General features: G+C 41.9%; 1 protein-coding gene across 1 annotated transcript in view; it reads left to right on the forward strand.

Annotated features, from left to right (window-relative positions):
• Positions 1–17,500, forward strand: part of acox3 (acyl-CoA oxidase 3, pristanoyl) — an 85,397-nt gene that overhangs the window by 24,958 nt on the left and 42,939 nt on the right. The window contains exons 13-14 of the mRNA XM_079491003.1: positions 8,550–8,672; positions 9,747–9,860. Of these exons, the coding sequence (XP_079347129.1) occupies positions 8,550–8,672; positions 9,747–9,860 (237 nt within the window). The remainder of the gene's footprint in view (positions 1–8,549; positions 8,673–9,746; positions 9,861–17,500) is intronic.

Genomic DNA, 17,500 nt, shown 5'->3' on the forward strand with positions numbered 1-17,500 from the left:
GACTAAGGATTTTGCAGTGTACAGTCAGCACAGTAGTAGATTTATTAACACAAGACAGATTAGGGAAACAGGATGGGAGAGGAGAGGAAGCCGGGATGTTGTAATGCGTTCGGCATCTTCACCATGGAGGCCAGTAAACCACTCCTCTCTCAATCCAATGCATCTTCACCATGGAGGCCAGTAAACCACTCCTCTCTCAATCCAATGCATCTTCACCATGGAGGCCAGTAAACCACTCCTCTCTCAATCCAATGCATCTTCACCATGGAGGCCAGTAAACCACTCCTCTCTCAATTCAATGCATCTTCACCATGGAGGCCAGTAAACCACTCCTCTCTCAATCCAATGCATCTTCACCATGGAGGCCAGTAAACCACTCCTCTCTCAATTCAATGAACTTCAGACCACATCAGTCGTTAGTTAGCGATTAGGACATGCTAATAAACTTGACCAGCTTATTATCGCTCACTTCCTCCTTCCACAATGTCTGCTGAGTTTTATTTGTTTGTGTATTTTCATCCTGTATAGAGCGTCGCAGTCCCGCCCCCTCGAGAGACCCGGACAAGAAATCCCTGTTCATTTTCCTCAAAGACTTTTCAGAAAGTATTTATTTAAAGACGTTTACGCCGCGGACAAAGCCAACTCTTGTCGTGACAAATCTTTTGACCTGAGATCAGATTCTAAAAATGTCTTCTACATCCTGACAGTTTTCTGAAAAAGCTATGTCAGTGGTTCTTCGATTTAAAAAAAATAGCAGACCTACAAGCTCGTAGCGCGCCACTCGGTGGCGCGCTATGAGCTTGTAGATCTGCTATTTTTCAATAGCTAAAGTATAACATAATGCTAACACCAAAAGGGGTTCCCGCCCCAAAATGGGTTAATCACTTTGAACCTGGCTATTTTGGGCGTGTCCAAAGTTGTCGAAACCTTTTTCAAAATAGCGTTGATTGATCGGTCATCTATTATCGGTTTTCTTCACCCTTCACACGCCAAAGTATATCGCCATGGCTTAAGTGGTTAAGACTAAGGATTTTGCAGTGTACAGTCAGCACAGTAGTAGATTTATTAACACAAGACAGATTAGGGAAACAGGATGGGAGAGGAGAGGAAGCCGGGATGTTGTAATGCGTTCGGCATCTTCACCATGGAGGCCAGTAAACCACTCCTCTCTCAATCCAATGCATCTTCACCATGGAGGCCAGTAAACCACTCCTCTCTCAATCCAATGCATCTTCACCATGGAGGCCAGTAAACCACTCCTCTCTCAATCCAATGCATCTTCACCATGGAGGCCAGTAAACCACTCCTCTCTCAATTCAATGCATCTTCACCATGGAGGCCAGTAAACCACTCCTCTCTCAATCCAATGCATCTTCACCATGGAGGCCAGTAAACCACTCCTCTCTCAATTCAATGAACTTCAGACCACATCAGTCGTTAGTTAGCGATTAGGACATGCTAATAAACTTGACCAGCTTATTATCGCTCACTTCCTCCTTCCACAATGTCTGCTGAGTTTTATTTGTTTGTGTATTTTCATCCTGTATAGAGCGTCGCAGTCCCGCCCCCTCGAGAGACCCGGACAAGAAATCCCTGTTCATTTTCCTCAAAGACTTTTCAGAAAGTATTTATTTAAAGACGTTTACGCCGCGGACAAAGCCAACTCTTGTCGTGACAAATCATGACAACAAACACAATGTTTCGGGCTGAACAAATAATTAGAAAGAAGAAGAAAACGGCAGGTTACAATACAACACTTTTGTTGTTGTTTTTCTTCTTTGTAATTATTTGTTTGGTCCAAAATATTGTGTTTGTTGTCATGATTTGTCACGACAAGAGTTGGCTTTGTACGACACTTATAAGGTCTTTAAATAAATACGTTTTGAAATGTGTAATGGCAGCTTTTGATATTACTATTAGTAAGTAAACATCATCAGGAAGAAGCAGGACTCAACCATCAGGATTCGAACTCCATTCTTTTATTGTATATGTCATCACACCAGAGAGAGACTAGTGTCTCCCTCCAGAGCTTCCCCCAGCCCTCTCCACACACATGTCCCACACATATTTTATACTTTCAGCAGTGTACAGAGTTTCAGGAGTAACAAGAGATGGTCATGCCTTAAATGGACTCTATTCTATAGTTAACTCACACAGTTTGAAATAGGTTTACATGAGTCAGCAGTCTCTAATGAGTTGGTCAGTGAAGAACAGGTGGTAATTAGGTGTTAACTATCATCTACTAGTTAGCTACATTAAATTAATCAATACCATAGTGTTTATATGCATTTTCGCCACTACATTCCATCCTATTTCTCGTTGTAACTGAAAACCTCAGTTACATGTACACCAGAAAATACATATAATAACATTAGAATCATAATTCACTGGGATACAATCATGAACAAACATTCAACTATATTGTTAGGTACATGTGTGATGACAGTGACAAATAGCATTGCAATCTTTCTTTTCAAACAGGGTCATTTCCAAATACAATGAAAATAGCCAAGGTCATTCCGTTGTACAAAACTGGGAACAAGCATCACTTCACAAATTATAGGCCGGTCTCATTACTACCACAATTCTCAAAAATACTAGAAAAACTCTTCAATAAAAGACTGGAATCATTCTTAGAGAAAAACAACATACTTGCAGAAAATCAATATGGGTTCAGATCAAAAAGATCAACATCAATGGCAATTATTGAGGCAATTGAAGAGATTACTAATGCTATTGACAAAAGGAAATATGCAATTGGAGTATTTATTGATTTAAAAAAGGCATTTGACACAATCAACCATGACATTTTAATTAAAAAACTGGAAAGATATGGATTAAGGGGAGTTGTGCTTGATTGGGTCAAAAGCTATTTAAATGGGAGACAGCAGTTTGTGAAACTGGGTGATTGTTCCTCTTCATGTTTGGACATTACTTGTGGTGTACCCCAGGGGTCAGTATTGGGTCCACAATTCTTTATTCTGTACATAAATGATATGTGTGAAGTTTCCAGTTTATTACAGTTTGTGCTTTTTGCGGATGACACAAATATTTTTTGCTCGGGAGATAACTTAATTCAATTACAGGAGGATATAAATACAGAAATGAATAAATTAAAATTATGGTTTGACAGAAACAGGTTATCATTAAACGTGAAAAAGACAAAAATAATGTTATTTGGCAATAACATGACAAACACACAAGTAAAGGTAAAAATTGATGGGATTGAAATTGAAAGAGTTAAGGAAATGAAATTTCTGGGGGTAACCATCGACGAAAAGATTAACTGGAAGGCACATATAAAACATGTACAGAACAAGATATCAAGAAGTATTGCAGTTATCAATAAAGCTAGGAAGGTATTGGACCAGAAATCACTCCACACATTATATTGCTCCTTAGTCCTGCCCTATTTGCAGTACTGTGTAGAGGTTTGGGGAAATAACTACAAGACATCTTTGGGTCCAGTAATAACCCTTCAAAAAAGAGCAATACGAATAATACACAATGTGGGTTATCAGGAGCATACTAACAAGCTTTTTTTAGAGTCAAAACTTCTCAAATTTATTAACATTGTAGACTATCAAACAGCACAAATAATGTACAAAGCCAACAATATGTTACTGCCAGGTAACATTCAAAAACTATTTAGAGACCAGGAGGGGGATTATAATTTAAGGGGAAAATCAAATCACAACTTTAAAGTTCAATTTAGGCGTACAACCAGAAAAAGTTTTTGTATTTCAAATTCTGGCGTGAGGTTATGGAATGGTTTCACGGTGGAGGTAAAAATAAGTGCAAACATGAAAATGTTTAAACTTAATCTCAAGGACATGATTTTAATGAGCTACAGGGATGAAGAAGGTGTAGGTTTTCACTAGGTGTGTGTGTGCGCGTGTGTGGGGGGGGGGGGGGGGGGGGGCGGGGGTGTTTGTGTGTTTGTGTATGATTATGTATATGATTAATGATGCTTGGTGATGATGGAAAGGGGGTGGGAGATATAAGCTTTGCTTCTTCCCACTCCTTTTGAATTTGCTTTTTTTATTATTTTGTACTTATTCTGTCGTTTCTGTTTATATTGTTTAAATTGCTTATTCAAATAAAGATTTCAATCAATCAATCAATCAATCATATGCTATCAGTCACCCAGTCCCACACGGTGTAGTCAACAATAATTATTTGGTTAAATAGACACCATTGACAGTATAATTTCACCTCCAACATATCTAAAACTCACTGGACATTTTGGCATATTTTTGATAATGCTATGCTTTTTGTTAAACAATGACCCTATTGGTCTGAACTGAATATAAGACTACGTTTTTGTTTTTTGTTTTTTTTCAATGGAACTATCTTGGCCCTGTGACTGTTTTAGACTCATACTGGTCTTGACATAAGTCCTGATTTGAGAATTCCTCACAGCAAATAAAACATAAAACATTAAAAACTGTAAATAGAATTAAACATAATTAAATAATTAACATGACTTCAAATATTTCAATGTTCCAATAAACTTTAAACACTCAAAAATGAAATAGAATTAAATAGAATTAGAATGATTAAAATGATTAAAATGAAATAGAATTAAATTGAATTAGAATGATAAAAATGATAAAAAATGAATTACACTAAAAAATGAAATAGAATTAAATTGAATTTAGAATGATAAAAATGAATTACACTCAAAAATGAAATATAATTAAATATAATTAGAATGATTAAAATGAAATAGAATTAAATTGAATTAGAATGATAAAAATGAATTACACTCAAAAATGAAATATAATTAAATATAATTAGAATGATTAAAATGAAATAGAATTAAATATAATTAGAATGATTAAAATGAAATAGAATATATAAATGTTCCAATATCACTCTGGCTGTTTGTTTTCACACCCAGATAAAATAAATTAAAGTAGAATACCAACAGCTTCTGTAATACCAGTGAACTGTTCCTAGGCTAATTTATTGACTTAATAGGAATAATATTCCCAATAAATATCCCCTTCTCCCCCCCTTAGTTTGAGTAACTTTCACAGAATAATGGATAGATGACTAGCCCTGCAGAAACCATCATTGAACCCATTATTTGTAAAGCCGCACACAAACTAAGATCTAAAACATGTAATACTCAAGGTGAGGTTTAATCCGTATTAATACTATCTCCATCAGTTCAACATTTTCTGCAATATATTACTCGATAACCTAAATCCTACGGGTTACTTTAACTTTATTTTTATATATATCATCACGTTGAATTTGCTTTCGCATTTCGTTACATGGAAATAAAAATAAGTACTTGCCACATGGCATTTTTTCCTCACGTGGTGCGTTTAGAACCGAGACTTACTTAACATCTATACCTAGTAATAGCAGAATAATGGACAGGAAACAAAGTAATATTGGACATCCAACCTTGTGGAAAAGCCATCATAAATGTTTTGGTATTTGGTAATGTTCAGTATTTTGGTCTGTCTCACCCACACACACAAGCACACACAGGCGAACCCTGCCACCCCAGACAGATGAGTCAATTTGTTTATCTATTTAGTGTATGTGTGTGGATATACAGGTTCCAATAACAACTTACTCACATTTTCTGACGTTATTCTCCTAATTTAGGCCTATTTTAACTAACAATTAAACAACATTTGTATTATTAATTAGAATATAATTTTTGGATTGGATTTCACTGTGATATTTAAGGAAATTATCTAAAATAGTCATATGATCACTATTAACCTATTTTTTTTTAAAATGACAATGAATAGAACTTACTGTATAAAGCAAATCAAACCGTTTAAGACATAAGGACATGAACCTTCATGGATCCCACTCTGCATGTCATGGATTGGTGCATGTTGTATTAACACTGTCACCTGGTCCATATTGCTATGGGGCCCATGGAGCCTGATGTGGGGCCATGCAGTGGATGTGGTCTACCCCGTTGTGGATCGTAGGCCGCTGCATTGCCACCTGGCTCATAGTTGCATGGAACAGGCCCTGTCCCACACTGGTCTGCTCTGTCATATGGGTCACTGTTTCCTCTTTGTCTTTGTTTCCATTTACGGCTCCTGATACTCCTATGTGACTGATGATTTTGTTGTCGCTGTTCTCCCTGTGGCTGGTGCAGGTTCTCATAGAACATCAGCTGTGCTGTCTCCAATTTCTTCTTTTTCATGAAGTCCTGTGAGAGTGCGTTCCTCTCAGCATGCAATGCGTGACCCCACACCTCGGTCAAAGGTCGGGTTTCCCAGCCAATACAAGAAGTCATAACACACTTGTAGATAGCAGGGAGCAAGCCATTGATCAAGGACGCTTTTAACAAGTCATTGAAAGCGGGGTTGTCTAGTGGCACACCACAGTGCTTCTGAAAACAGTTCTCCAGTCTATTCCTGTAGGTGTCACAGGTTTCATCAGGCCATTGCTTAGTGCTGTGAATTTTTGGCCAATCAGTGGGTACTGGAAATGCTGCTTTGATGCTGTCAAAAAGACCACCGTGATTCAGCAGCTGTCCAGTGACAATGTGATTTTGTGCTCCATTCACATCAAAATGTTCCCTGAGATGTAGCCACTTTAATCCAAAGACTTTGCGAAACACAGATTCGAGCATTCTTGCCGATGGCTCATACATCTCAATCAAGTCTAACACAGCTGCACACCAGTGCTCCACGTTGACTTTGTGGTCTGGAAGGTCCTTCATGATGTCTTTCAGTTCATCAGGTGTCCAGCGTTGCTGCACATGTACTGTTGCAGAATATGTGTCTATTTCTGAGTGCTGTGCCCCAGTCCCCCGATGAGGATGAGGTTCTGGATATGGAATGAATGGAAATAGCTTCCTTGGACAAAGTGTCGCTGTGACAACTGCTCCCCCCTGTCCTTGATTGTTTTTGAGGGGTTCAGGTTGTTCATGGTTGTTGCTGTTGTCTGCGGGCTGTTCCTTGGGTGTAGTAACAGTCAGTTGTGTGTCTCCGCTGTGGTTTGGCTCCTTCTGCCTCATATTGTTGTAGTCATCAGGCGTAGTGTTGGCTTGTAGATCTGCTAATTTCACCACAAATCTGTCAAGTTGCTCTCGCAGTAGCATCACTTCTTTCTGTTGGTTGTTGAGTTGTTGTTGCATATTTCTGTCAAGTTGTTCTTGCAGGTCATTGATTTGTCGCTCCACAAGTTGTTCTCGCAATAGCGTCATTTCTTTCTGTTGCTCCTTGAGTTCTCGCAGTAACGTCACTTCTTTCTGTTGGTCCTTGAGTTCTCGCAGTAACGTCACTTCTTTCTCCTGTTGGTCATTGAGTTCTCGCTTCAACTTCTTTCTGCTTTGTTTCGCTCCCATCTTAAGATTCTTTTTGATCAAGTATCCATCTATGGTGAAGATGAAATAATGATCCTGTTCGTGACGCCAAAATTGTAATGGCAGCTTTTGATATTACTATTAGTAAGTAAACATCATCAGGAAGAAGCAGGACTCAACCATCAGGATTCGAACTCCATTCTTTTATTGTATATGTCATCACACCAGAGAGAGACTAGTGTCTCCCTCCAGAGCTTCCCCCAGCCCTCTCCACACACATGTCCCACACATATTTTATACTTTCAGCAGTGTACAGAGTTTCAGGAGTAACAAGAGATGGTCATGCCTTAAATGGACTCTATTCTATAGTTAACTCACACAGTTTGAAATAGGTTTACATGAGTCAGCAGTCTCTAATGAGTTGGTCAGTGAAGAACAGGTGGTAATTAGGTGTTAACTATCATCTACTAGTTAGCTACATTAAATTAATCAATACCATAGTGTTTATATGCATTTTCGCCACTACAAATGTCTATGGGAAAAATGCATTGGGAACTATTTCCTGGGCCTGGCGTCGTCATGAAAGGGGGCGGGACTGCGACGCTCTATGGAATATATGTCAAACTCAAGGCCCGGGGGCCAAATCAGGCCCGTGAATGAATTATCTTTGGCCCGCCGGATGATATTGAATTAGTATTAGAACTGGCCCTCTGGTATATTGCACAGACCACCATAATACTACAAGTCCCACAATGCACTGCGATCAGCAGTGGAAGTATATCGCCTGTGGTCAACTTTCAGCTGCCCCTCTCCCCAAAACTGGCTAAATGAAAGGTAGACTCTGAAAACAGGGGTTTTCAAGTCAGGTGGGAGGCAGAGGGCAAACCTCTGTGTGGAGACAGTGTGGCTGTAATGAAAGAATATTACCTAAGAAGACTATGATAAGAAATTAATGCAACTGATTTGATTTACTTTCTCATTTTACTATGAAAGCAGTGCTTTGTGAGGATCAGAGAACAGGAAACTGAGCTTAATAATAATGCATTTTCAGTTTTAAATGCATTTACTTTTTTGCCGTTTGCCTGGGACGTCCTCATGACCGCGGTGCCCGTGTGTTGAAACACAGTCCGGCCCTCGACTTGTACCAATTTCTTTATTTTGGCCCACTGTGTATTTGAGTTTGACATCCCTGCTCTATGGTCACTATGGTGTGTGTGTACGGTGCTTGTGTATAACTGTGTGTCGTGTGTTTTTCCAGTGAACAGGCTAGGGGAGCTACGTGACAACAACGATCCCAACGCTACGTATGAAGGAGACAACAATGTTCTGCTGCAGCAGACCAGCAACTACCTCCTGGGATGGATGCACGCCAAGCAACATGGTACGCGCGCACACACACACACACACACACACGCACACGCAAGTTCAGAGGGAGATTCCCAAGGCATCATGGGAAGTTGAGTTGTTTACCTTTGACCAGAGAGATGTATGAGTTCAGAGGGAGACTCCCAAGGCATCATGGGAAGTTGAGTTGTTTACCTTTGACCAGAGAGATGTATGAGTTCAGAGGGAGACTCCCAAGGCATCATGGGAAGTTGAGTTGTTTACCTTTGACCAGAGAGATGTATGAGTTCAGAGGGAGACTCCCAAGGCATCATGGGAAGTTGAATTGTTTACCTTTGACCAGAGAGATACATTAGTTCAGAGGGAGACTCCCAAGACATCATGGGAAGTTGAGTTGTTTACCTTTGACCAGAGAGATACATTAGTTCAGAGGGAGACTCCCAAGGCATCATGGGAAGTTGAGTTGTTTACCTTTGACCAGAGAGATGCATTCGATATTTAAACCGTGACGTAAGCGCCTCCTCCTGTGGTATGAAGTATGATGTTCATTTACAAAAAACAAACACAAGTTAAAATATGGAGATAAGAGGTTTCTACTCCGACAGCATCGATAATATGTTAAAGGTATATTCAGTGATTTGACTTAATTCAAATATCACTTATTTTTTCTTTTTTTCTGGATAATCCTCCCTACTATAGAGTGTGCTGACCATATAAGGAGTTCCTCCCTGTCCCCAGTGAGCCCCTGGGGTCAAAAAACCCTAGTTTCAGTTTTGGTGGCGGGTGGCAAAACCTTCATCCAATCAGGATGAGAGGGGCCTTCCTCCAATCATGATCGAGTGGGGGCGGGCCTTGGTGCACATGCTGTTGGCCTGTTGCACTTCCCCCCACTGTAGTGCGTGCATGTGCACATTTTGTTACTGGGGCTGACTGGGTGGTTTTCCAAATCACCCAAATCACTGAATGCTCCTTTAAGTGTCTTGAGACAACCTGTTGTGATTTGGTGCTCGGATAACATGGAATTGAATTGAATATGCCAAAACGGGAGGTCCTTTTGGAAGGTAAACCCGTTGTGAGATACTACAGTGTCTTGTACTGGATCTGGCTGCAGGTGGCACACGGATCCAGTCTCCCCTGCAGTCTGTGGACTTCCTGGAAAACACGGAGGCCATCCTGGAGAGCAGATTCACGGCCACTGGAGTGGAGCAATGCATGGACTCGGCAGGTAGGACACGCACGTGCACACACACACACACACACACACATACACGCACGCACACGCACAGACAGGAAGATGCCAAGTCTTTCCACCTTTCTTTCTCTGTGACACACGTGCACACAAATCACTGTGGCGTTCCACTTCAAAGAGTCCGCCTGCCTGGCGGACACATTAACGGCCCGGGCGGCGGTGTGAGCGGACATCTTGGTGGAAAGTGCGTGGTCATGTTTTCTCTTTCTGTCAGGCTGCGTCTCTCACAGCTGCCTTACTACTACGGCAAGCAGACCAGCGGCTAAAATAACTAAGTACTTACTAAGTACACTTTTGTAATTCTTGTATTACTTACTTTTACTAGCATCTCAGAGGCAACTATTTTTTTTACTTCACTACAATTGTTCGGAAACTTTGGTTACAAGTTACTTACTTGTAACCAAAGTTTTACTAGATTTACGTGTAGATTATTATTACAAAACATGCATTACGCATTTAAGCCCCGTTTATACTTTGGCTATTCAAATATAGCTGATCTACAAGCTCATAACGCATCACGATGCAAAGCTTTGTGAGCTTGTAGCTCAGCTATTTTCGACAATTCTTGTGAAAAGGGCCATTATAATGAGTTTTATACTTTTAAACATATATTTGATGTCAGTACTTTTGTATTGTTAATTTGTTACTCAATTGACATTTTGTAACAGTCATTTCTACTGTACATTGTGGAATTGCTACTTTTACTTAAGTAAAACACAATTGGAGTACTTCTTTCAGACCAGGGATTGCCCCCTGGGGTAGGAAGGACCCCGCAGGGCGGGGAGGCTGCCCTGGGAAGTGCCTGTTTGACTTGGCCAGCACGCCCGTGTGGCCACAGACCAAACGCCCTGACCACATTCAGTACATGGGCTGCTCTGGTTTATTGTGTTCGTCAGGCGCTGCTGCCAAGTGGAGCTTTCTGTGACGGAAGCAGGGATTTGGCAGCTATTGGCTTCCACAGGGGAGTCAGTGACGTACTACTACAGGTTTGATCAATAGCTTTAAACGCTTTTCCTGGAAGTATAGCTTTGAAGCTACAGTAAGTCATATGTCTTTCAGCGGTGGAAACTGGAAAGTAACTAAGTACTTTTACTTAATGTAACCGGAGGCTATAGGTACAGACTAGACTAGGTACAGAAAATGCAATATATAAAATCTGGTCTTTATTACGAGCAATCTATATCAAAGTTAACAATAAAAGTAGAGACAGATTAAATCATACAAGCACATTAGCTTTCCCTATGATCAATAAAACCTACAGCTTAATTCAGTATGGCTAAAGCAGTGACCACTGACTCGTGATCACATCAAAGACAAACTGCTACAGCTGAGCACACACAATTAACACATAGGTGTGGGTTCTCAACCAGCCTGTTCATCAACTTTAATAAATGACTGCACTACTCTCAGCGTGGACGACGCCCCAAACATATGACAATGGCCAGCACTCTGTTCTCATTGCATCCCTCTTTTCAGTGCGAGTTGCTAACTCCCTGCTTCCCCTCCTTTCCTCGTCGGACGTTCCCAAACACTTTAACATCGAAGCCCCGCTCGCAACTCTCTCTCTCGTTGCGAGTAACACGGCTTGCTGCAGCCTGCTCAAAGAAATGTTTTGACCCGCTCTCCTCTGGCGCCACTGAAGTTTGAGTGCACCCCAGAGACACGCCCACACTACTCGTCACTACCCCACACTGCTCCCACCCGGCTACATTAAGTACCTTACTTGAGTACAATTTTGAGGTATTTGTACTTTACTTGAGTGTGTCCAATTTCCAATACTTTTACTTCTACTCCTCTACATCTCAGATCCAAATATTTGTGCTTTTACTCCACTACAATTACTTGGAAACTTTAGTTACTAGTTACTTTGTAGATTTTGATTATTATTACCAAACATTCGTTAACTACCTCAGCTTTGTATTATATACATTTCGGCCATTTGAAAATAGACGATCTACTAGCTCACGCATTGTGAGCTTGTAGATCTACTATTTTTAACTGTTATAGTACTCGGTATTTAACCACTTGAACCCCAGCATCCCTATTCTGGGGGGTAACGTTCACCAGAAATAGCAGCAGAAAAAGCCCACAGCACGTCACTTGTAGATCTGCTATTTGTGGTGAGAGATTTGAGAGTGTAGATTGAAAAAGAACTCGCCAGGTACAGTGCTAACTCAGGTCTGTTCTACTAACTCTAAAGGGGTCTAAGGCCTCACTCAGACCTTTACTGCATTGCTGTATGCTTGTTGGATGAATGTTGTGTAGTGTCATGGCCGCCCCAATGCATTTCCAATGGGAGTCACATGGTTTGACACAACATTTGTGTTGTATTAGGGGGAGGGGCGCAGTCGAAACACAGCCGAAAGCCATACAACAGCTTGTAGTCCAAAATGTGGACTACAAACCATGTGACTTCCATTGGAAATGCATTGGGGCGGCCATGACACTACACAACATTCATCCAACAAGCATACAGCAATGCAGTAAAGGTCTGGGTGAGGCCTAAGTGGTTAGAGACGGAAGTGATATTCCAAATATGAAAGTATTCTGAGGCACTCTAGAACCTGTGTCACACGGCACCCACTTTGAGAAACCCTGCCTTATAAAATGCTGCGTGCAGTATACTTACCATCAGCACGATTACACGTGATACCAACGAGAACCTGTAAGGCTGAGCTCACACCTTTAATGCAATTCTCGTGCTCGTTGGATGCATGTTGTGTGAGGGGGAGGGGCGTTTCGACTGCGCCCCTCCCCCTCACACAACACAATGTTGTGTCAAACCATGTGACCTCCATTGGAAATACATTGGGCGGCCATGACACTACACAACATGCATCCAACGAGCACGACAATTGCATTAAAGGTGTGAGCTCAGCCTAAGAGTGCCAAGGGTGAGCCAGAAAATAGCAGCCAGGAGAATGAGCCACATTAACATAATGTGACTAAATTTGACTGAGGGACTGCCATTGGAAGCAGGGAATCATAGCTTCAAATTGACATATTGGCTGTTCAGTTTGACCCACCAGTTTTGGAGATATGGCTTATAGAGTAATAATGTCTTGCAGAAAACAGCGAGTTGAGAAAACAGGCCTGAAAGGTTCACTTCTGTGGTCTCTAACATTACAGATTACACCTAGCTACATGTTTAAGCATTTATTTCATATTTACATGTCGATTTCAGCTCTGACACTTATTTCAGACATGCTCTAGTATGTGAAGAGTCTGCCTGTGCTATTAACCCATTCTGGACGGGAACCCTTTTTGGTGTTTTAACTAAGCATTATGTTATACTTTAGCTATTGAAAAATAGCAGATCTACAAGCTCATAGCGCGCCACCGAGTGGCGCGCTACGAGCTTGTAGGTCTGCTATTTTTGAAAAATCGTGAAAATGCGGCAACAAATCTTTCATTATATACTCTTTCAGAAGACTTTTTTTTTATTTCGACGTCAGTCTCCTGGAAAAGCTGGAATTTGCGCGATGGCAGGCTCTCAGTCAAATCTGGTCACATATGTGGATGTGCTCAAGAATGATGCAGGAGCGCAAAGCACCAAAGAGCTGGCCAGATGTATGGCCACGATTTTTCAAAAATAGCAGACCTACAAGCTCGTAGCTGGCCAGATGTATGGAGAACCGGGATGACTGGAAGCAACGATGGAGGGGCTCGTCTGCCAGAGAGATACAACCCTGGCAGACGTATGAATGTGGCATCTTGCATGCCTTATACCCAACCCTGGCAGAGATCCTACTTCTAACATGGCCTTGAGCAAGGGTCATTCCACACTTGGTATTCAGAAGATAACGTCATTCCAAAGCTCGCCAATTCTATGAAATTGTGCACACCTCCGGTCTCCTAAAAATGGCCGTTTTCACCCTGTAAGAATGTATTTAGTTAGTGCGCTGTGAGCTTGTAGATCAGCCATTTCAGATGGGTGTGCCGGAAATACTCGAGATTTTCAATCGGGCAATCCACACAAGGTTGTTGAACCACTGCGTTAGGTCAATAAGGTGATTAGGGTGTTTGTGAAGAGATGTGTTTTACCCCATTTTGGGCGGGAACCCCTTTTGGTGTTAGCATTATGTTATGCTTTAGCTATTGAAAAATAGCAGATCTACAAGCTCATAGCGTGCCACAGAGTGGCATGCTATGAGCTTGTAGGTCTGCTATTTTTGAAAAAAAAAACGAATGACATAGAAACATAGCTTTTTCAGAAAACTGTCAGGATGTAGAAGACATTTTTAGAATCTGATCTCAGGTCAAAATGGGTTAAAGAACAAAGCCAGGAAATGTCCTTATAGAGCAGTTGTTTTCAACCAGTGGTCCCGGTGGACCACCAGTCCCGGGAAATGGCATCGAATGTTGCGCAACAGACGCTCCCAGCCTGTGGAGCGATGCGATCGGTTTTGATATCAATACATCTCCGTTCTTTTATTAATCTCCGTCCTGAGCACTGGGCGTTACTAATTGATAGAACAGAGAACTCCGTCCTTGCCGCTCGGGGTGTTAACAAACATTGACCTTATCACATGGCGGCCATTCTGAGTATGACGTAAAAGTAAAACTCTCTCTCTCTCTCTCTCTCTCTCTCTCTCTCTCTCTCTCTCTCTCTCTCTCTCTCTCTCTCTCTCTCTCCCCCCATGCATTCCCATTGCTGTGCACACTTTTTTCCCTTTCAGGGTCAAATGCCCATCCATGGAAAACACACACACACACACACACACACACACACACACACACACACACACACACACACACACACACACACACACACACACACACACACACACACCTTTTTAAAGCCAGGGAGGCCACGTCTCACCACATATGCCAAGCATGTGTCCATGCTTGCGTGTGTGCGTGTCTGCATGCTTAGACAACAGACATGAGTCCTTGCACATAACACGTGCATGAAACGGTGTCTTTTTTGTCTCCACCAGGCCGAAGGCATGGGGAGAGAGTATGTTTTGCACTCCGTCCGTGTGTGTGTGTGTGTGTGTGTGCGTCCGTCCTTCCTTCCGTCCGTCTGTTACCAGCTAATCTCCGGCACCGTTAACCCGGTCGATGCCAAACTTTGCACACACACTCCCTGGATGCCAACGATGAACCTCTGCCCCACATTTTCCAGAACGGCCTGTTATAGCGCCACCATGAGGCAGCTTTTCACATGTTTTACCTAAAACTGCACCGATCTGCGTGAAACGCTGCATGCACACTCCCTAGAGGCCAAGGACAAATCTTTGACCTGCATTTTCCACATCTGCCTTTTATAGCGCCACCAGGAGGCCGACTTTTGTAAAACACATTTTTGGATATTACTCCTCCAGATTCTGTCCAAAAATCTCACAAATCGTTACACAGTATCTCTATGGTCATGTGCTCAAGTCGTATCTGTCCGATATTTCATATTCCATCCTAATTGGCTATAATTGGCTTTCACAGTTTGCAAGATTGCCCCGTTTTGAACAAAAGCCTCAAATCAACGCAGCATGCAATTTACGTGAAATCTTTCACACATTGTCTTACTAGGCTGAGGAACCCTTTTCACATTGGCCTGTTATAGCACCACCAACAGGTTGATTTTTGCAAAACACATTTTTGGAACAAAATGCCTCAAATCATCCAATTGCCATTAAAGGCGTATGAAGAAATGGCACCCTTTTCACATTGGCCTATTATAGTGCCACCAGGCACTCTGAATTTCCTCAACAAAATGAAGAAAATTGTTGCAAAAAACTAACAAACAAAAAAACATGTATATATTACTCCTAAACATTTGCCAACAAGCGCCTTGGATAAAGGCGCTATATAAATGCACCATTTACCATTTACCATTTACCAAAAATAATGGCCAAACATCTCACACAGTCCTATCCTCCTGGTGGAGACCTGTGCCCAGAAGGGCACTTTTTCTAGTTTATTTTTTTTTAAAGACATTTTTTGGGGCTTTTTTATGCCTTTTATAGAGCTTGCATAAAGTGAATTGCAGATCGAGTGGCAAAGGAATGACAAAGTGAATTTAATGTTGTTTAAAGTCATTTAATGCAATCAAATTGGACTTTTCTGTGTGGATGTATGGGCTATGAAGGCCAGAAAGTAGTTTTTTGCCACTCAGTAGAATTCCTGCATAACTTCCGGGTATGATGATGATGTCACGCGCATACCCTCTATTTATAGGTAGGTAGACAGTAGTGTGACAGGAAATGGGGAGAGAGATGGGGGGGGGCTATTAGTCTTTGATGCACAACACCGACACGGGATGTCAACGAGGGACCGTCAACAACATTCCCCAATAAGCGAAGTTCCACTACTCTCAACCCACCCGTGAACTATAAGCCTCCGTAGGACAGCGCTATCCATCCGTCGCTTATCTTCTGGTCCGGTGTCGTTTAGTTGTGGCCTCCGTATGTATGGGTCATTATCAAGTCGAGTCCTCAAACCACTCTCCACACTCACGAACCACCATGCTTTCCAAACATTTCCTTCCTCCTGGTCCCGTTGTTATGACGCACACGATATAGTTCTGCTCCCCCCGTCTCAAGTTGAGAAAGCCCGGAGGGGCGAAACGTTGTTATATTTAGGTTGAAATAAAAAAGACGGGGAGCTGAATTATATTGTGTGCGGACATTCCACTTTTTTCTTCATTCAGTAATTTTTTGGGTCCAGCACCGTATTCTGAAACTGGGATGTGCATATCGTTTTCCTTCTTCACCCGTTGTTATGACGTCCATTTATGACGTCGTACCTTCAGTGACCGGCCTCCAACGTTGTGACGTATAGAGACGGCGCCAACATAATAAACAAAATAAACAAACCATGTGTGCAGGATGTGGAATGATATATGTACAGTATAATTATGTGAAACCCTCTGCTGCCCCAGAGCACAATATCCTAACACTAGTAACTAAAGTTTTCAAATAAATGTCGTGGAGTAAAAGTACAATATTTGCCTCTGGGTATGTAGTGGAGTAGAATTAAAAGTATTGGAAATTGGAAATACTTAAGTAAAGACAAAAAAACTGAAAACCTCAAAATTGTACTTAAGTACAGTACTTAAGTAAATATAAGTAGTTACATTCCACCACGGCTCGCTTCAAACATAAACAGAGCACGGCTCTGATTTATTTCGGATGTCTTCATGAAAGATTGTGGACATTTCTGGAAAATGTCATCTATAATAACATGCTGACATGCTGGCTCTCGGTAGGTAGGTACAGATACAGCGAGCATGCTGTTTCACTTTACAACTGCAGCTCGGTAGGTAGGTACAGATACAGCGAGCATGCTGTTTCACTTTACAACTGCAGCTCAAAGCTTCATCTCTGGTTTGTCCAAGTCCTTATGCTGTTGTGTGCACGCACGCACGCACGCACGCACGCACGCACGCACGCACGCACGCACGCACGCACGCACGCACGCACGCACGCACGCACTCACGCACACACCAGTTGAAGAACTACGTAACCTACCCTTCACCTCCACAGACATGTAAACACACACACACACACACACACGCACGCGTGCGGACACACACATACACATACACACACACACACACACACACACACATACACTGTGTGTGTGTGCGCGCGTGCGTGTGCGTGTGCTAATGATAT

This window comes from Electrona antarctica, assembly GCF_951216825.1.
Source record: "Electrona antarctica genome assembly, chromosome: 21".
Taxonomy (NCBI): Eukaryota; Metazoa; Chordata; class Actinopteri; order Myctophiformes; family Myctophidae; genus Electrona; species Electrona antarctica.